At 44.0% G+C, this 20,516-nt stretch overlaps 1 protein-coding gene across 3 annotated transcripts in view; it reads left to right on the forward strand.

The window, feature by feature from the left end:
- Positions 1–20,516, forward strand: part of LOC139155758 (zinc finger protein 850-like) — a 44,182-nt gene extending 23,666 nt beyond the window's left edge. Inside the window, exons 1-4 of one of the 3 annotated variants that reach the window (XM_070731030.1) lie at positions 4,944–5,097; positions 9,574–12,610; positions 17,309–17,486; positions 17,519–20,516. In XM_070731030.1, coding sequence (XP_070587131.1) covers positions 10,402–12,610; positions 17,309–17,486; positions 17,519–18,050 — 2,919 coding nt within the window. In that variant the 5' untranslated portion in view covers positions 4,944–5,097; positions 9,574–10,401 and the 3' untranslated portion in view covers positions 18,051–20,516. Of the gene's footprint in view, positions 1–4,943; positions 5,098–9,573; positions 12,935–17,308; positions 17,487–17,518 lie in introns of those variants that run through there. The other 2 variants (XM_070731029.1, XM_070731028.1) reach the window with 2 other exon arrangements.

Below are 20,516 nucleotides of genomic sequence, written 5' to 3' on the forward strand. Positions count from 1 at the left end.
TATCACACAGTACCTGAATTTAAACATGCCTGGGATAAACATATATCCATAGTATAAGGGCAGACTAGATGGGGTCTTTTTCTGCCGTCAATCTTCTATGTTTCTGTTTAACAATGATATTATTATTATTATTATCATCATCATCATTATTTATTGTCTTTATATGCCGCTCACTCCAAAAGGACTGTGAGTGGCTAACAATTGGAATAAATGCAACAAAAATTAAAAAAGTTAAAATCTAAAAATAAAAATCAATAATAACAATAATATAAAAAACATACATACTTACATTCAAGCCTAATTCCAGGCCTGCCGGAAAAGCCAGGTTTTAACAGCTTTCCGGGAGAACAGAAGGATGGAGATAATGCGGATCTCTAGAGGCAGTTGGTTCCAAAGGGTCAGAACCACCACAGAGAAGGCTCTTCCCTGAGGTCCCGCCAGCCGACATTGTTTGTCAGATGGGACCTGGAGATGGCCAACTCTGGGCCCTTACTGGCCACAGCCATTAAATTTAGGAGAAAATATCCCCCCTTTTTTTTCTATGTTGGTCTTGTAGATATGTATGGTTTGTACTTTGTGCATTGATTGAAACTCTAGAAAAAATGCAGAGAAGAGCAACAAAAATGATTGGTCCTGGAGGCTAAAACATATGAAGAACAATTGCAGGAAATGGGTATGTCTAGTTTAATGAAAAGAAGGACCAGAGGTGACATGATAGCAGTGTTCCAATATCTCAGGAGTTGCCACAAAGAAAAAGGAGTCAAGATATTCTCCAAAGCACCTGAGGGTAGAACAAGAAGCAGTGAGTGGAAACTAAACAAGAAGAGAAGTAACTTAGAACTAAGAAATTTCCTGACAGCTTGCCACCCGAAGTTGAGAATGTTCCAACACTGGAAGTTTTTAAGCAGATGTTGGATAACCATTTGTGTGAAGTAGTGTAGGGTTTCCTGCCTAAGTAGGCGGTTGGAGTAGAAGACCTCCAAGGTCCCTTCCAACTCTGCTGTTGTTGTTATATTGTTTGCTGCTGTTGTAGTAATAATAATAATAATAACAACAATAATAATAATAATTATTACAGTGTTATTAGCCTGGTTGTCAGTTAGCCATATAGTTTGATAAGCTATTCTCTTTTTATTCTCTTTTGCTTTTTGTTTTTTATAAATCCTTTTGCAAACATTTCTTCTACCATATAGAGCAGGGGTCCCCAAACTTTTTACACAGGGGGCCAGTTCACTGTCCCTCACACTGTTGGAGGGCCGGACTATTAAAAAAACGTGAACAAATCCCTATGCACACTGCACATACATTATTTAAAGTAAAAAACAAAATGGGAACAAATACAATATTTAATATTATTCTTCCTCTTTCTCTCTCCCTTTCTCTCTGTCCTTCTGTCTTTCTAGTTCTCACTCTTTCTCTCTGTCCTCTCTCTCTCTTCCTTTCTCTCTCCCTCTCTATCTTTCCCTCTTTCTCTCCCCCCTCTTTCTTTCTCTCTCTCTTCTCTTTCTCTCACTCACTCTCTTTCTCTCTCCCTCTTTCTCTACCTTTCTTTCTCTTTCTCTCTCTCCCTTTCTCTGTCCCTCTTTCTTTCTCTCTGTCCCCCTCTTTCTTTTTCTCTGTCCCTCTCTTTCTTTCTCTCTGTCCCTCTCTTTCTTACTCTCTGTCCCTCTTTCTTTCTCTCTGTCCCTCTCTTTCTTTCTCTCTGTCCCTCTCTTTCTTTCTCTCTCATCTCTGTGTGGGGGGGAGGCAGCTGCTTGAAAACCCCTGACCTCCATCACCTCCCCCCCACGGCACAAGGCGAGCACACCTCGCCACTGACACAGGCGGCGGGGACTGCCCTGTCCCCCTCTCCCTCCTGCGCAAAACTACGCAGCCCCAGATCGCTCGCTTCTCCAGCCAGCAAAGCCGACTGCCCGGCTTTGCTGGCTGATGCAGGAAAGGAAAGTGTCACATTTAAAAAGCACGCCACTTTCTGGGACTGCGACGCCGTGGTGGCCTTCAAGCGCGGCCCTTCGCGGCGCCCCACCACCCGTTCCTGCAGGAAGAGATCGGGCACTTTACCGGGAGGTGGAGGCGGCTGGGTGCCGGGGAGGGCGAAGGAGTGGACGCGCCTCTCAGCTGCAGAGCGGAACGGGGGTGTAGATCAGCGGCGGAGTCTGGTGCTGGGGCCATGCGGGACCGCTCATCCAGGCGCGCGTGGACCGGCAAGCCTGGATGAGCGGTCCCGCATGGCCCCAGGCCCCCAACGCCGGACTCCGCCGCTGATCTCCACCCCTGTTCCGCTCTGCAGCTGAGAGGCGCGTCCACTCCTTCGCCCTTCCCGGCACCCAGCGTCCGGCCCCACGCCGCCTCCACTTCCCGGTAAAGTGCCCGATCTCTTCCTGCAGGAACGGGTGGTGGGGCGCCGCGAAGGGCCGCGCTTGAAGGCCACCACGGTGCCGCAGTCCCAGAAAGTGGCGTGCTTTTTAAATGTGACGCTTTCCTTTCCTGCATCAGCCAGCAAAGCCGGGCAGTCAGCATTGCTGGCTGGAGAAGCGAGCGATCTGGGGCTGCGTAGTTTTGCACAGGAGGGAGAGGGGGACAGGGCAGTCCCCGCCGCCTGTGTCAGCGGCGAGGTGTGCTCGCCTTGTGCCGTGGGGGGGAGGCGATGGAGGTCAGGGGTTTTCAAGCAGCCGCCTCCCCCCCACACACAAACTTAGCCATGGTGCACTTAGCTGTGACTTTCAGTGGACAGTTTTTCAATTGCCAATCGCCTTTTCATGAATTTCGCGTCCACTCACCGCGGAGGAGGAGGTGGAGAGGCAAGGGGGCGGGGAAGAAAGCGGGCCTGCAATTGGCCAATTTCTTTCTCGCCTTTAGGGAGAGGAACTGTTGCTGCTCTGCCATAGGGCAGCAACAGTTTCTCTCCCTAAAGGCGACAAAGGAAGGGGCCAGTTGCAGTCCCGCTTTGCTCCCCGCCACCTTGCCTCTCCACCTTCTCCTCGCTGAGCAGCCGACTGCGGTGAGTTGACAGGAGATTCGGGAGCTTATTTTATCGACCAGTAAAATCTCGTGAGCTTGCCACGGGCCGGTTAAAAGACCTCGTTGGGCCGCATCCGGCCCGCGGGCCGTAGTTTGGGGACCACTGATATAGAGTATAGGCTATCACTCCCTCTTTCCTAGACCCCTTTTTCTAAATCCTGCTGCATACTGTTCCTTTTTCTGGAGATTTCTTTGCAGGTCAATTCACAGAGGAACATGGCATTTAGCATTTAGCAGATATAAAATTTCTACCTTCAGGTATACTATATTGGATGAAGACCATAGGAATGAATTTGGATCCCTTAGAGCAGTGTTTTTCAACCAGTGTGCCGTGGCACACTAGTGTGCCGCGAGACATGGTCAGGTGTGCCGCGAAGCTCAGAGAGAGAAAGAAAGAAAGAGAGAAAGAAAGAGAGAGAGAAAGCAAGCAAGAGAGAGAACAAGAGAGAGAAAGAAAGCAAGAGAGAGAGAAAGAGAGGGAGGGAAGGAGAGAGAGAGAAAGACATAGAGGGAGGTAAGGAGGGAGAGAAAGAGAGCAAAATAGAGAGGAAGGAAGGAAGAGAAAGAAAGAGGGATAGAGAGAGAGAAAGAAAGAGGAAGGAAGGGAGAGAGAGAGAATATTTTTGTCCAAACTTTTTTTAGCCCCCCCCCCGCTTCGCTCAATGTGCCCCAGGGTTTCGTAAATGTAAAAAATGTGCCGCGGCTCAAAAAAGGTTGAAAATCACTGCCTTAGAGCAGTGTTTCCCAACCTTGGCAACTTGAAGATATTTGGACTTCAACTCCCAGAATTCCCCAGCCAAGTTTGCGAAACACTGCCTTAGAATATCTGGCCTGATGGTGCTACCATGTAATAAGTCCTTGGGAAGCATGGGAAATCAGTCTTGGGATGTAGAGAGGTTTTGATTTCCACTGAGAGTCACCCTTAACAAAGATGATCGTGTCATTCTTTAAACCTTCCTGAACATTTACAATGGAAAGAGTCCAGAAATATTTCACTCCTCAACTCACAACAGAATACCTTATTCCACCACACTTGAAATTTTGGGCTTAGAAAATTTAGAGGTACGTCGCCTTTGATCTAATCTAAATGTAGTTCATAAAATCATCTGCCACAATGTTTTATCTGTCAATGAATACCTCAGCTTCAACCACAACACACAAGCACACAATACATTGAAACTCAATGTAAAAGCTTCAAAATTCCACTACAGAAAATACGACATGAGCACCAGGGTGATCAAGGCCTGGAATGCACTAACTGACTCTGGTTTCTTCCCCAAACCCCCAAACCCTTAACCTTAGACTGCAATCGACCTCACCCCTTTCCTAAGAGGTCTGTAAGGGGCGTCCATAAATGCACCAGTGTGCCTACCATCCCTGTCCTACTGTAGTATTGTCCAAATTTATCTATACCTATTTTGGTTTTGTTTATATTCATACCTGTTATCATGTATATGTTTTTAGAAATAAATAAAATAAAAATATTTCCTTTTAAAAAATTCATTTAGGGTAAAATATTTCCCAATTATTATTATTTATTATATTTGTATGCCGCCCCTCTCCGAAGACTCGCAGCGGCTCACAACAACAATCCCCCCCCCTTTTTGTATGTTGGTCTTGTAGATATGTATATTTTGTATTTTCTAGATTGCTTTGTTTTAAATTCAATAAACATTTTTAAAAAAAATAAAATAAATCTACAGCTCAGCACATATCTAATCTTGATAAGCCAAGTAGCATCACATTTCACTATTTCACTAGGCTCACATGCAAAGGTCAGTAGCTAGAATGAAAAACGATTTGGCATTTATACAGTGAAAACATCTTGCAAACGCCTTAGGTAAAGACGGGACAATAATGTTTTTCTTCTGCTCTCAGGAGATGGCAATCACATAGGCAACATCTGTGTCTGAAACGTGACTAATAGAGGAGTTGTAACCATCGAGCACCGAATTGCTAGAAGATACCGGAAAAGAGAAGAAACGCAGAGGAACTTCCTCTTCCGGAAGACTCGGGAGGAATGTGGTGTTAGAGCGTCTTTTGTGCTCTTCCGAGGACCGAAGCAGCCGCTGGAAGGTGAGTTGAGGGCAGGTGGGGGGAGAGTCCGGGAGCAAGTCGGGCTGTTTGGTTCCCTCCAAGGCCTGGAAGCAGAGAAGCAACCGGGCTGAAGCGCGTCAGCTGCTGGTGCTGCAGGTTCCTCCCCTGCCCAAATTTAATCCCACTGGTGCTGTACTCTGTGATACTGGTGGCTGCAATTTTCTGCTGGTGGGAAGATTGAAAAAGTCTCTCAAGTTAAGGTTCATTCTCTGGGAATGGCTTCCCTCCAGAGGTTGTGAGTTTCTCCATCACTGGGGGTTGTGAGAGAGTTGGGAGGGACTTTGCGGGTCTTCTATTCCGATCCCTGCGCAAGCAGGAGACTCAATACCATTTCAGGCAATCGGTTAACTGTTCTCAGGGTCAAGAAAATTCTCCTTAGTTGTTGGCTGGTTCTCTCCTGGGTTAGTTTCCAACCACTGCTTCTTGTCTTGCCTTCTGGTGCATTGCAAAATAAGTTGACCCTCTTTTTCTTGATCCCTCAAGTGTTGGAAGATGGCTGTCCTGTCATACCTAGTCCTTCCTTTCACTGGACTAGACAAACCCAATTCCTGCAACTCTTCTTTATATCTTTTAGCCTCCAGCCCCCTAATCATCCCTACTTCTCTTCTCTGCGATCTTTATAGAGTCTCTACTACACTTTTTTAATGTGGCAATCAAAACTTGTCACAGTAATCCAAGTGTGATCTTACTAAAGCATTATAAATCGATATGAACACTTCTCATGATCTTAAGTGTAGCCCTTTGTTAAGACAGCTTAGGATTGCATTAGCTTTTGTGGCTACTGCAATCACACAGTTGACTCTTAATTTAGGGGAATGTTCAATAATAATAATAATAATAATAATAATAATAATAATAATAATAACAACAACAACAATAACAATAACAATAATAATTTATTAGATTTGTATGCTGCCCCTCTCTGTAGGGTAGGACTTCAAGATCCATCTGATAGTTACTGCTATTGAGCCAGGTTATAAAAACTGATTGTGAGCAATCTTATACTGCAACAAAATTATTGGATTTCATAAAAACAAATGTTAATGAAATGGGGGAATATTTAAATATTTTTATTATTACTATTTATTAGATTTGTATGCCGTCCCTCTCCGCAGACTCGAGGCAACATACAAATAATGAATTAAGGGGGTGGGATATAATGGTAGAAGCGAGTGCCCAGTGGACTGTATTAAAAAAGGCCATCTTAAAAGCCACTGGACCGTATGTAAGGCAAATAACTAAAGGTAAAAGGAAGAAGAAACCGCTTTAATGAAAAAAACTCTTCTGGAAGTATAGCTGACAGTTGTATAAAATGAGACAGAAGGAGGTGAAACAGGCAATATATGCCGCTAAAGCCTGAAAAGAGGAAGAAATTGCCAAATCTGTAAAGAAGGGGGATAAAACCTTCTTTAGATATATAAGGAGAAAAACTGCAGCATCACAAAGTTTGTACATACATTGATGTGAATAAGGAGGTCGCTGAGTAGCTACTTCTGCTCAGTTTTCTCACAAGACAGCTTACAATATACAGTAATACCTCGACTTACGAATTTAATTGGTGTCGGGAGGAGGCTCGTAAGGTGAAAAGTTCGTATCATGAAACATTGTTTCCCATAGGAATCAATGGAAAAGCGATTAATGCGTGCAAGCCCCAAAATCAGAAACCGTCCGCCACCACCGAAGGAGGCTTGAGCCTCCCGATCCTCCCCGCCCCTTTGCCATGCATGTCATCCTGCATGCAGGGTGCCATGCAGTCAGGAAGGTCATCCTCCTTCCCCCCCCAGCCAAAAACACAAAGGCGGTCTGCCGCCGCCCGCGGAGCAATGGGAAGCTGAAGCCGCCGGCGGTTTGAGCCTCCCTTTGCTGCATGCTGCTTTGCCCTGCCTGTGGTCATGGGCGAAGTGCTGGGGGGAGGGAGTTAGGAAGGTTCTTTTTCTTTCTTTCCTTTCTTTCTCTCTTTTCCTCCCTCTCTTTTTTCTATCTGTTTCTCTCTCTTCCTCCCTCCCTCTCTTTCCCCCCCTCTTCTTTCTATCTCCCTCCCTCATTCTCTCTCACTCTTTCCTGCTCTTTCTCTTCCTCCTTTCCTTTCTATTTATCTCTCCCTCCCTTCTTTCTCTCTTTCTTCTCTTTTTTCTCTCTGTCTTACTCTTTTCTTCTTCTTCTTTTTTGCCCTGCAACACCACTCACGTGCACAAATATGTTTTTGGGTCCAGAAGCGCAGGGGCTTCCCAGGAAACTTTCCTTTTTCCCACCTGGGACCCGGAGAAGGCAGCTGTCAGATTCGGGCCGAAAACGCTCTGAGGCAGCAGCAAAAGCCCCGCCATCAGCCCATACAATTAGTGTGATGAAGTAGGAGTGGGAGGGCGCCAGGCACCGGGCAGTAGCCGTGGGATAGTCGGGGGAACCGCGATAGGCCGGCGGCCGGGCTTGGGTAGCAGGTGGGCCATGGCATGCTGGCGGCCAGATCTGGGTGGCGATGGGGGAACCGCGGTAGGCCGGCGGCTGGACCTGGGTGGCGGGTGGACTGCAGCAAGCCGGTTGCCTGATTTGGGCGGCGGGGAGACGGCGGGGGAACCGCGATAGATAGGCTGCCTGGCCTGGGTGGCGGGCAAGCTGTCGGCTGGGTCTGGGCAACGGGGCCGTGGCGGGGGAACCACGATGGGCCAGTGGCCGGGTCTGGGTGGTGGCCGGGGCGGAGCAAGCCAGCGGCCGGGTCTGGGGGGCCGGGCGGCAGCAGGGGAACCGCAATAGGCCGATCGTATTCTGCAGTTTTGCAGCCGAGCCAAAGAGACCGGCTAGCAGGCGCTGCTCCGACTCTGTCTGCGATGGCGGCGATCCAAAGGAGGCAAAAGAGCCCAAGTGTTGGAGCTGCCGCCGCCACCCCTACTTGTAACTTCAAGCATAAACCTCTCTCTCCCTCTCTCCTTCCTTCCTCCCTCTCTCTCCCTCCTTCCCTCTCTCCCTCCCTCGCCCTCTCCCTTCCTCCCTGCCTCTCTCCCCCTCCTCTTAATAGTCCCTCCATAGGGGATCTGGAGTCTCCCCGGTCTGTTTGATACTCCTGCTCCCGGGAAAGCTGGGTTCTGTCCTGCAATGCCATCCGGGGGCAACAGCTGCCCTCCTGCCCTGCCCCGGGGATGGCGCACTCGGGCCTCACACTGGAGCTGTGCCTTGTGCCCGGCTTTGGGTCTTGCCTGCCTTTCTCCTCCCCAGCGGCCAGCCTGGCCGCACCTCTTCCTAACCTCCCTCCCTCTCCTCCTCCTCCCATCTCCCATCCGGCCGACAGCTCCCCGGCGATGCAAAGCCTTGAGTAAAAGCCTTATGGGAAAAGAAGACGAACCTGAGGGGGGGTCCCTGGGCGGTGGGTGTAGATGGGATTTAAAAGGCCCCCTCTCCTGTCCTTGCGGGGGAGGAGAAAGGCGGACCAAAGCCGAAGCCACGCCTCCTCTTCCTCCTCCTCCTCTTCTTCCTCTGCCGCCTCCTGGTTTAAGAACCTTCTCAAGCTCAGAAATGGCACAAGGCACAGCTCCAGCGCGGGGCCTGAGCGCGCCATCCCCAGGGCAGGAGGGTGGCTGGTGCCCCTGGAGGGCATCGCAGGATAGAACCCAGCCTTTTGCTTCTGCACGGCAAGGCCTTCAGGCACCTGAAAGAGAATCGTGCTGCCACCACGGCATCCTGAGCAACACGGAGCCTTCCCGGAAGCGGCAGGGGCTTCAGTGGAGCCCAGGGGTTTCCCAGCAGCTACCTGTCAGACTAAGCTTTTGTTGCCTGCGAAGAAGCCGCAGAACCAAGCAAACAATTCAACAAGGGCTGCTCCCTACAGGGAGGGAGAGCTTCGCCCTCCGCTCTCCTGAAGGCTTTTGCTCTGTTCTATGGCTTCTTCGCAGGCAACAAAAGCTTAAGCTGACAGGTAGCTTCCAGCCGACTGGGCGTCTCTTGGCAGAGCAGAGGCTTCCTCCGCTGGCGCTGGGAAAAGGCTGAACTGCCCCACTCCTGCCTTTGTGCAGGTCTCCGGGAACGGCTGTTTTACCCTTCCACTCCTGACTTGGTTCAGCCGCGGCCGCCCTGGCCAGTGAACTTCCAGGGTCTCCGGCTGCTTAGCTCCTCTCGATGCAGCTCAGCTGAACAAAACCTCCCGGAAGAGAATCCCAGCGGGGGCAGCAACCAAATAGGAAATTCCGGGTGGTGACAGTCACAAGGCAGGGGAATCCCCGGGGCAGTAAGAGAGCACATGCGCTGTAATAGACCACACACACCCGGGCTTGGGTTCGTAAGGTGAAAATGGTTCTTAAGACAAGGCAAACAAATCTTAAACTCTGGGTTCATATCACAAAAAGTTCGTATGAAGAGGTGTTTGTAAGATGAGGTATCACTGTAATATATATATATTTCTTTTTTCAAATGATATCTAATTATTTTATAAACAATTAAAATTCTCTTTTTCTTTGAATCTTACAGACTAAGAGGATGGCAATAACAGCACTCAGGACAATTGTAAATAACAAGCAACATTGAAAACGAAGAAAATCAAGCGAAAAAATCATAATATTTTCCATTTTTCAAAGAAAACCATACAATTCTCCTCTTCCAGAAGCTGTTAGACAAGAGAGAGAAAATCAAGAAACATTTCAAGCTCAAATAAGCAGATTATGTAAAACTCAAGAATACGTTACATGGTTTTTCCTCCATCAGCAAAAAAGGGAGATATCTGGAAGGTCAGTTGAAATGAAAAGGTCAATAATAAAGCCATGTAGAGCAGACAGTAATGCAGGCCTCTCCCTGTGAGGAAGAAAATGGCTTGAATGAAAGCACCACTAAACAAGGCATTGTCCATATTTTTGATGAACTCAGCTTTGGAAAACAAGATATTGCAAATCACAGCTGTTTATGAGGAGCTAGACAGGAGAAGACTATCTAAAGGTAGGAAAAATTAGTCAGAATAGTTCCCTTGTGATTCTTGGAACAAACTACACAAGAGATAAGCCACAAAAGAACCCCAAAAAGTATTAAATCTTTAGTGAACATGGCAACATGGTGGTAAGCCAGAAGACACACATGAGGGTGGAAACATATGACTGTACAGATTGTGTGAACATTTCATTAGAAATTCTCAGGTCATGAGACACTAAAGGATGCAGACATAGGAATAACACAATTTGAATATCCTTTCTGTGAGGAAAGTTTCAAAGAGAAAATTCCAGTCTAGTGAAGCACCCAAGACTCGCAAAAAAGAGAAAACATTTGAATGTGCTGACTGTGTAAAAAAACACGGTCACAATTTCAGTCATGAATCACCAGAGGAGTCACACAGGAGAGAAACCCTTTGAATGTCCTGACTGTGGGAAAGGTTTTAGTCAGAGTTACCACTTGGTGCAACACCAGAGGACTCACACAGGAGAGAAACCCTTTGAATGTCCTGACTGTGGTAAAAGTTTTAGTCAGAGTCAACACTTGGTGCAACACCAGAGGACTCACACAGGAGAGAAACCCTTTGAGTGTCCTGACTGTGGGAAAAGTTTTAGTCAGAGTCAACACTTGGTGCAACACCAGAGGTCTCACACAGGAGAGAAACCCTTTGAATGTCCTGACTGTGGGAAAAGTTTTAGTCAGCGTCCCCACCTGGTGACACACCAGAGGACTCACACAGGAGAGAAACCCTTTGAATGTCCTGACTGTGGGAAAAGCTTTATTGATAGTTCTCACCTGGTGACACACCAGAGGACTCACTCAGGAGAGAAACCTTTTGAATGTCCTGACTGCGGGAAAAGTTTCAGTCAGAATTCCAGCTTGGTGAAACACCAGAGGACTCACACAGGAGAGAAACCTTTTGAATGCCCTGACTGTGGGAAAGGTTTCAGTGATAATTCCAGCCTGGTGACACACCAGAGGACTCACACAGGAGAGAAACCCTTTGAATGTCCTGACTGTGGTAAAAGTTTTAGTCAGAGTCAACACTTGGTGAAACACCAGAGGACTCACACAGGAGAGAAACCCTTTGAATGTCCTGACTGTGGTAAAAGTTTTAGTCAGAGTCAACACTTGGTGCAACACCAGAGGACTCACACAGGAGAGAAACCCTTTGAATGCCCTGACTGTGGGAAAGGTTTTAGTCAACGTTACCACCTGGTAAGACACCGGACGACTCACTCAGGAGAGAAACCCTTTGAATGCCCTGACTGTGGGAAAGGTTTTAATCAGAGTTACCACTTGGTGCAACACCAGAGGACACACACAGGAGAAAAACCATTTGAATGTCCTGACTGTGGGAAACGTTTTAATCAGAGTCAACACTTGGTGCAACACCAGAGGACGCACACAGCAGAGAAACCATTTGAATGCCCTGACTGTGGGACAGGTTTCAGTAATACTTCCAAACTGGTGACACACCAGAGGACTCACACAGGAGAGAAACCATTTGAATGCCCTGATTGTGGGAAAGGTTTCAGTAATAATTCCAGCCTTGTGATACACCAGAGGACCCACACAGGAGAGAAACCCTTTGAATGTCCTGACTGTGGTAAAAGTTTTAGACTGAGTCAACACTTGGTGAAACACCAGAGGACTCACACAGGAGAGAAACCCTTTGAATGTCCTGACTGTGGTAAAAGTTTTAGTCAGAGTCAACACTTGGTGAAACACCAGAGGACTCACACAGGAGAGAAACCCTTTGAATGCCCTGACTGTGGGAAAGGTTTTAGTCAACGTTACCACCTGGTAAGACACCAGACGACTCACTCAGAAGAGAAACCCTTTGAATGCCCTGACTGTGGGAAATGTTTTAATCAGAGTTACCACTTGGTGCAACACCAGAGGACTCAAACAGGAGAGAAACCATTTGAATGTCCTGACTGTGGGAAACGTTTTAATCAGAGTCACCACTTCGTGCAACACCACAGGAGTCACACAGCAGAGAAACCATTTGAATGCCCTGACTGTGGGACAGGTTTCAGTAATAATTCCAAACTGGTGACACACCAGAGGACTCACACAGGAGAGAAACCATTTGAATGCCCTGACTGTGGGAAAGGTTTCAGTAATAATTCCAGCCTTGTGATACACCAGAGGACTCACACAGGAGGGAAACCCTTTGAATGTCCTGACTGTGGTAAAAGTTTTAGTCAGAGTCAACACTTGGTGAAACACCAGAGGACTCACACAGGAGAGAAACCCTTTGAATGTCCTGACTGTGGGAAAAGTTTTAGTCAGAGTCAACACTTGGTGAAACACCAGAGGACTCACACAGGAGAGAAACCCTTTGAATGCCCTGACTGTGGGAAAGGTTTTAGTCAATGTTACCACCTCGTAAGACACCGGACGACTCATTCAGGAGAGAAACCCTTTGAATGCCCTGATTGTGGGAAAGGTTTTAGTCAGAGTCACCACTTGGTGCAACACCAGAGGACTCACACAGGAGAGAAACCCTTTGAATGTCCTGACTGTGGGAAAAGTTTCAGTAATAATTCCAGCCTGGTGAAACACCAGAGGACTCACACAGGTGAGAAACCCTTTGAGTGCCCTGACATAGAAACATAGAAGACTGACGGCAGAAAAAAACCTCATGGTCCATCTAGTCTGCCCTTATACTATTTCCTGTATTTTATCTTACAATGGATACATAGAAATATAGAAGTCTGACGGCAGAAAAGGACCTCATGGTCCATCTAGTCTGCCCTTATACTATTTTCTGTATTTTATCTTAGGATAGATATATATTTATCCCAGGCATGTTTAAATTCAGTTACTGTGGATTTATCTGCCACGTCTGCTGGAAGTTTGTTCCAAGGATGTACTACTCTTTCAGTAAAATAATATTTTCTCATGTTGCTTTTGATCTTTCCCCCAACTAACTTCAGATTGTGTCCCCTTGTTCTTGTGTTCACTTTCCTATTAAAAACACTTCCCTCCTGGACCTTATTTAACCCTTTAATATATTTAAGTGTTTTGAATATGTCCCCGCTTTTCCTTCTGTCCTCCAGATTATACAGATTGAGTTCATGAAGTCTTTCCTGATACGTTTTATGCTTAGGACCTTCCACCATTCTTGTAGCCCGTCTTTGGACCCGTTCAATTTTGTCAATATCTTTTTGTAGGTGAGGTCTCCAGAACTGAACACGGTATTCCAAATGTGGTCTCACCAGCATTCTATATAGCGGGATCAGAATCTCCCTCTTCCTGCTTGTTATACCTCTAGCTTTGCAGCCAAGCATCCTACTTGCTTTCCCTACCGCCTGACTGCACTGTTCACCCATTTTGAGACTGTCAGAAATCACCACCCCTAAATCCTTTTCTTCTGAAGTATTTGCTAACACTGAACTGCCAATACAATACTCAGATTGAGGATTCCTTTTCCCCAAGTGCATTATTTTACATTTGGAAACATTAAACTGCAGTTTCCATTGATTTGACCATTTATCTAGTAAAGCTAAATCGTTTACCATATTACAGACGCCTGCCTCCAGGAATATCAACCCTATTGCACACTTTAGAGTCATCGGCAAATAGGCAAACCTTCCCTACCAAACCTTCCCCTATGTCACTCACAAACATATTAAAAAGAATAGGACCCAGAACAGACCCTTGTGGCACACCGCTTGTAACCTGACTCTGCTCAGAATACTCGCCATTAACAATAACTCTCTGATGTCTACGCTTCAGCCAGCTGCAAATCCATTGAACTATCCAGGGATTAAGTCCAATCTTCACTAATTTATCTATCAGCTCTTTATGTGGAACCGTATCAAAGGCTTTGCTGAAGTGCAGGTAGGCAATATCCACGGCACCACCTTCATCCAACACCTTTGTGACATAGTCAAAGAAATCAATGAGATTAGTCTTACATGATTTGCCTTCAGTAAAGCCATGCTGATTTGGGTCCAATAAGTTATTGTTTTTTAGGTGCTGATTTATCCTCTTTTTGAGTAGAGTCTGCCCTTCTTCTGGATAGGCACAACACTGGCCATTCTCCAATGCTCAGGAACTTCTCCTGTTAACAAGGATTGGTTAAACAAATCAGTCAGGGGGGTGGTAGCAATGACAGATCTGAGTTCTTTAAGAACTCTGGGGTGGATGCCATCTGGACCCATTGCCTTATTTATCTTTAATCGTTCAAGTTCTTCTAAGACATCGGCTTCTAAGATCACTGAAGCTGAATCCGTACAGCTGGAAGAAATGCTATATCCCTCTATAGTATTATTTTGTAAGGTGTCTTTTGAGAAAACTGAACAGAAGTAGCTATTGAAATGGTCAGCGATCTCCTTATTGCCATTAATGCATGTATTATTCCCGGTACTAAGCTTCGTGCTGCCGCAGTTTTTCTTCTTCCTATCACAAATATATCTGAAGAAGGTTTTATCTCCCTTCTTTACAGATTTGTCAATTTCTTCCTCTTTTGAGGCTTTAGCAGCATATATTATCTGTTTCACCTCCTTCTGTCTCATTTTATACACCTCTCTATCAGCTATACTTCCAGACTCTTTTTACCTCCTATAGGCAGCCTTTTTCATTGACTATAGCCCTTACATCATTGCTAAACCATAGCGGTTTCTTCTTCCTTTTACCTTTAGTTATTTGTCTTACATACAGTCCAGTGGCTTTTAAGATGGCCTTTTTAAATACACTGGGAGCTCGCTCCTGCCATTTTATCCCTCCCCTTTAATTCATTATCTAAATACACTGGGAGCTCGCTCCTGCCATTTTATCCCTCCCCTTTAATTCATTATCTAAATATTCCCCCATTATATTAAAATTTGTGTTTCTGAAATCCAATACTTTGGTTGCATTATAGGATTGCTCAAAATGAGTTTTTACATCAAACCACAAACATAGATGGTCACTGCAACCTAAATTTTCTGCCACCTTGACCTCTGAAACCCAATTCCTATTCGTAAAAACTAAATCTAGAATATTCTCCCCTCTAGTTTGTGTCTTAACCAGCTGTGCCAGAGCTGCTCCTGTAAAGGCCTCTACTATATTCTTATTTTTGCATGTAAGGGCACTGGGGATATTCCAGTCAACATCAGGCATGTTGAAATCACCCATAACCACAATATCTCCCTTTGCTGCCATTTGGGTAATTTCATCCACCATTTTGTTGTCATATTCCTCAGATTGCCCTGGAGGCCTACATATCACCCCAATTCTAATGACAGAACCTTCTTTATTTTGCATGCAAATCCATAGAGTCTCCAGATCTTGACATGTATTTTGAATTAGTGTTGTTTTTAGACTTTCTTTAACATAAATGGCTCCTCCACCTCCCCTTCTCTCTATTCTATCTTTCCTATTCTGTATATCCTGGTATGGATATTTCCCATTCATTAGAATCCTTAAGCCATGTCTCAGTTATGGCAACCAGATCCAAATTATCTCTAGATATTATGGCCATTAACTCACAGAGCTTATTGCTCAAGCTTTGAGCATTCGTGCACATTACCCGAAGAACATTATTTTCATTATTAGTTTGCCCCTTATCATCAACAACTACATCTATTTTATTTGCAGCTCCCTTTTCATAAGCTTCCAGAAACTGATTTATCCTCATTGGTCGGGGACAGAAATCATCCACATCTGTTACATCTCTGTCCCCTTTACCTAGTTTAAATGCCTGTCCAAAAAAGTCCTGAATTCCTGGGTACCTCTGTATGATGGATGCAAACCATCCCTCTTAAACAACTCCCTATTAGACCACCTACTGACATCATGACTTACATAGACAAAACCTTCACCTTTAAACCACTGCCTTAACCACACATTAAACTCTCTGATACAAGTTGTTTTATCCTCCTGGCCACAAACCGGTAACACCTCTGAGAAAGTCACTGAATCAGTTATTTTACCCAGCTCCACACTTAGACATTGAAAATCTCTTTTTACTAAATTAACATTTCTCTGGGACAAATCATTTGTGCCAAGATGCACCACCACATCAACGTTATTACCTTTACTCACAGCCTTGACAATGTTTGTAATCCGCCTCCTGTCCCTGCTGGCAGTGGCTCCTGGGAGACACCTCATCACCTTCACCACATCCTTACTCTATCCCAAATGAACACCTCTAACAATCGAATCACCCACAAGAAAATGTGTCCTCTTTTTATTTCTACTAACTGCCCTTGGTTTGGTGACACTATGCACCTCATTTACAACAACTTCTCCTTTGAACATCCCCTCATTCTCCACCTGAGGGGCCTTGCTAATACCTACAACATCCTTACTATTTAAATCCACAAGAACATTATAGGAATTGGATACAGAGAGACCAAAATTGCTATGTTTTTGCTCAACTGCACGTAATCTTCCTGAACCAACAGTTGTCCACAGAGCCCTCCTCCTCGGGAGGCGCTTTGGAAGTGGAGGCTGCACACATGGCTGCATTACAGCACGTGGCTGGGACAATCTTTCCACTTCTGCCTGCAAGCTACAAACTAAGGACTGCAATCTAGAGATATCGCCATATAAACTATATGTCCTTATGCAAAGAGGGCAGCTCCCCAAGTTCCACAAGGTACTACGGAACACAACAGCCAAACAAGTGTTACACTGCACCAAGCCAGTCATCTTAACAATGTATAGAAATACAAGTACTTAGCAAGAAAACCAACCCCTATTGCTACCCAACTTTGCTGATTTTGGTTTGAAGTTTTCTCTACTTCCCAGTCTAGACCCACTCCAGCCTAATGTGTGAGTGGTCTGTGCTTAAACACAATCAGCCAATAAATTTGTCCCTTACAGCCTGTAATATCCCCTCCTCCTTGAATTAAAAAAATACAAACTGTAAAAGAGCACCAGTTTTCTCTCCTCTTTCTCTGTGTTCTGAAAGTGCAATTTAAAATGGCTTTCCCCACCTTTTTATACTTCCCAGTCTAGACCCACTCCAGCCTAATGTGTGAGTGGTCTATGCTTAAACACAATCAGCCAATAAATTTGTCCCTTACAACCAGTAATATCCCCTCCTCCTTGAATTCAAAAAATACAAACTGTAAAAGAGCACTAGTTTTCTCTCCTCTTTCTCCCCTGTGACTATGGGAAAGGTTTCAGTAATAATTCCAACCTGGTGACACACCAGAGGACTCACACAGGAGAGAAACCCTTTGCCGTCAATCTTCTATGTTTCTATGTTTCTATGAATGCCCTGACTGTGGGAAAGGTTTCAGTAATAATTCCAACCTGGTGACACACCAGAGGTCTCACACAGGAGAGAAACCCTTTGAATGTCCTGACTGTGGTAAAAGTTTTAGTCAGAGGTCCCACTTGTTGCAACACCAGAGGACTCACACAGGAGAGAAAACTTTTGAATGTTCTGACTGTGGAAAAAGATTTAGTTGCACTTCCAGTCTGGTGCAACACCAGAGGACTCACACAGGAGAGAAACCGTTTGCCGTCAATCTTCTATGTTTCTATGTTTCTATGAATGCCCTGACTGTGGGAGAGGTTTCAGTAATAATTCCAACCTGGTGACACACCAGAGGTCTCACACAGGAGAGAAACCCTTTGAATGTCCTGACTGTGGTAAAAGTTTTAGTCAGAGGTCCCACTTGTTGCAACACCAGAGGACTCACACAGGAGAGAAAACCTTTGAATGTTCTGACTGTGGAAAAAGATTTAGTTGCACTTCCAGTCTGGTGCAACACCAGAGGACTCACACAGGAGAGAAACCCTTTGAATGCCATTACTGTGGGAAAGATTTCAGTCAGAGGTCCCACTTGTTGCAACACCAGAGGACTCACACAGGAGAGAAACCCTTTGAATGTCCTGAGTGTGGGAAAAGTTTTAGTCAGAGTTGGAGCCTGGTGGAACACCAGAGGACTCATACATTAGGGAATCCCTTTGCATTTCCTTTTTGGGGGAAAGGTTTTAGTCATAATTCCAGCTTGGTGAGACACCAGCAGACTCACACCATTGGGAAACCTTTGAAATGTCCAATCTGTGGACATTAACATAAATAATCCCTTATTACACACAAGGAAATTCACATGAGGCAACATTTCAAGAGTTTAGAGAAGTCTTGAATTTCATTTTTTGAACTCCCATTGAAAATGTAGGTGAATACCGTAATTGATTGTTGGAATTTTGGCCTGATTTAGTTTACTCTCACATTTCTCTGGATTAAATTTATAGGTGGGTAGAAAAGGAAAGTGGAAAATGGCCTCACTCGCATAACATTGACAGGTTTAATATGTTGTGTAAGAATTGTTAAATCTCTGCTGGTAATCTATCTGGTTCTGGGGGTCTTGTATTTTTTTTTTCTTTTTACCATCTCCATTAGCTCCATCATTGTTATTTTTTCATTAAACATATTTTTAATATTCTCAGGCACTTTTGGTAATTTAGCTCTTCCCAAATTATCTCTTACTCTTAATTTTTTTTTGTCATATAATTTATTAAATTCATGAACTGTTGGAAATGCAGTGAGTTACCTGGCTCATTCTATCACATGTGATGGACTTGTCCGGAAGCACGTAAATTTTGGACCCAAATTCAACATTGGATTCAGAAGATTTTAAGAAAGACTATTGATCTTAGATCCAAGATATACCTTCTGAGTATTTTACCAGATAATTTTGATGAAGAAGAGACATATTTAATTATACATATGATTACAGAAGCTAGGGTTGTATATGCACAATGTTGGAAACAGAATAGGATACCAACGGAAAGGGAGGTTTTGAGAAAAACTATGGATTGTGCAGAGATGAGTAGATTGACTTTAAAATTTAAAGATAAACAAGACTCAGATTATTATAAAATTTGGGGGAAGTTTTATGATTGGATAGAAAATTAAGAGATATATTATGTATTAGTAATTGGTTAATTTTGGAAAAATTGAAACAAGAGAATTTGATTCAAGCTTTGCAAGCCAGATGGCAAAGATGAGAAATGGTGGTAGCACTATATAATGATATAACACAAAAATTACTTATTATTTAGATATACTGTAAACATATAGAAATTTATTTTACGATGTAGGTGATATATTATGAATAGCTTCTTTTACTAAAGATACATATATATATAGAGAATTTTTAATTGGCTATATGATATAAGATTAAATTTAGATAAAAGATATTTTATTATTCTTTACATTGTTATAACCTTTTGTAGTAAGACGGTGAGGGGAAAATTTTAAGTTAGAATTTTAAGAATTGCTAATAATGTATAAAATTAACAGAAACTTTTATACGGGGAAAGATAAGACCCTCCATGGAACGAGTAATGAGAAAAGAGGGGACAAATTTGTAGATGATACCAAACTGACAGGAATAGCCAAATCTCCAAAAGATATAGAAGGATCTTGACAGATTTTAACATTGGGCTCTATCAAATAAAATGAAATACAATGGTGAAAAAAGTTAGGTTCTACATTTAGGCAGGAAAAACAAAATTCACATGTACAATATATGTGGTACATTGCTCAACAGTAGTAACTGTGAGGGATATTGAAGTCCTAGTGGACAACCATTTAAATATGAGCCAGCAATGTGCAGCAGCTGCCAAAAAAGCCAACACGGTTCTAGACTGCATTAACAAAGGGATAGAATCAAGATCACACAGTGTTAATACCATATACTTACATCAACTTTTGCAGGAGGATTTGGCTTTAAGTAGTAAACACCTCTAACTGGAAAACCAGTAGCAGTGACTTTACCATTCTTAATGATGTAAGCTTCTGTTAGTTTATGAGTATTAGGTATTTATCATCTTTTATAATATTCATATCAACCATTCCCAATATGAGTGTTTCTGGTTCAAATTTGATCTCTATTCCGGTTATTTCCTTTATCCATTTCCATTTTAATTTTCAAAATTGTCTAACTTTCCCACAGGTCCACCACATATGAAAGTATGTGCCTAAATCGTCTTTACACTCCCAACAGTTTGGAGACATTCCTTTATAAATTTTTGCTAGTTTAACTGGTGTAAGATACCAACGATAGAAAGTTTTGTAAAGGTTTTCTTTATATGCAGAAGAGATGGTAAGTTTTGAATTATAATCCCAGAGGTTTTCCCATTTATCTAGCTCAATTGTGTGGGCTATATTTTGGGCCCATTTAATCATAACCTCTTTGACTCTCTCTTCCTCCATTTCATTTTTAAGGAGGCATCTATAATTGTAATTCCAAAGGTTCTCCCATTTATTTAGCTCAATCGTGTGGCCTACAGTCTCTTGTTTACTAATACTACCCAATCTTTTAATCATAAAGCAGAGGCAGCTTGATAGTATAGCTTCCAATTTGGTAGACCCATGCCTCTTTGTTTTTTTGCAGCTTGTAAAAGTTTGCATTTAATTCTGGGTTTTTTCCCCTTCGAAATAAATTTTGTAACCGATTTATCCAATTCTTTGTAGAATTTTTGTTCATTTCTAATTGGGGCTGTCTGAAATAAATAAAGGACCTTTGGGAGTA

This window comes from Erythrolamprus reginae, unplaced genomic scaffold (assembly GCF_031021105.1).
Source record: "Erythrolamprus reginae isolate rEryReg1 unplaced genomic scaffold, rEryReg1.hap1 H_53, whole genome shotgun sequence".
Lineage (NCBI taxonomy): Eukaryota > Metazoa > Chordata > Lepidosauria > Squamata > Dipsadidae > Erythrolamprus > Erythrolamprus reginae.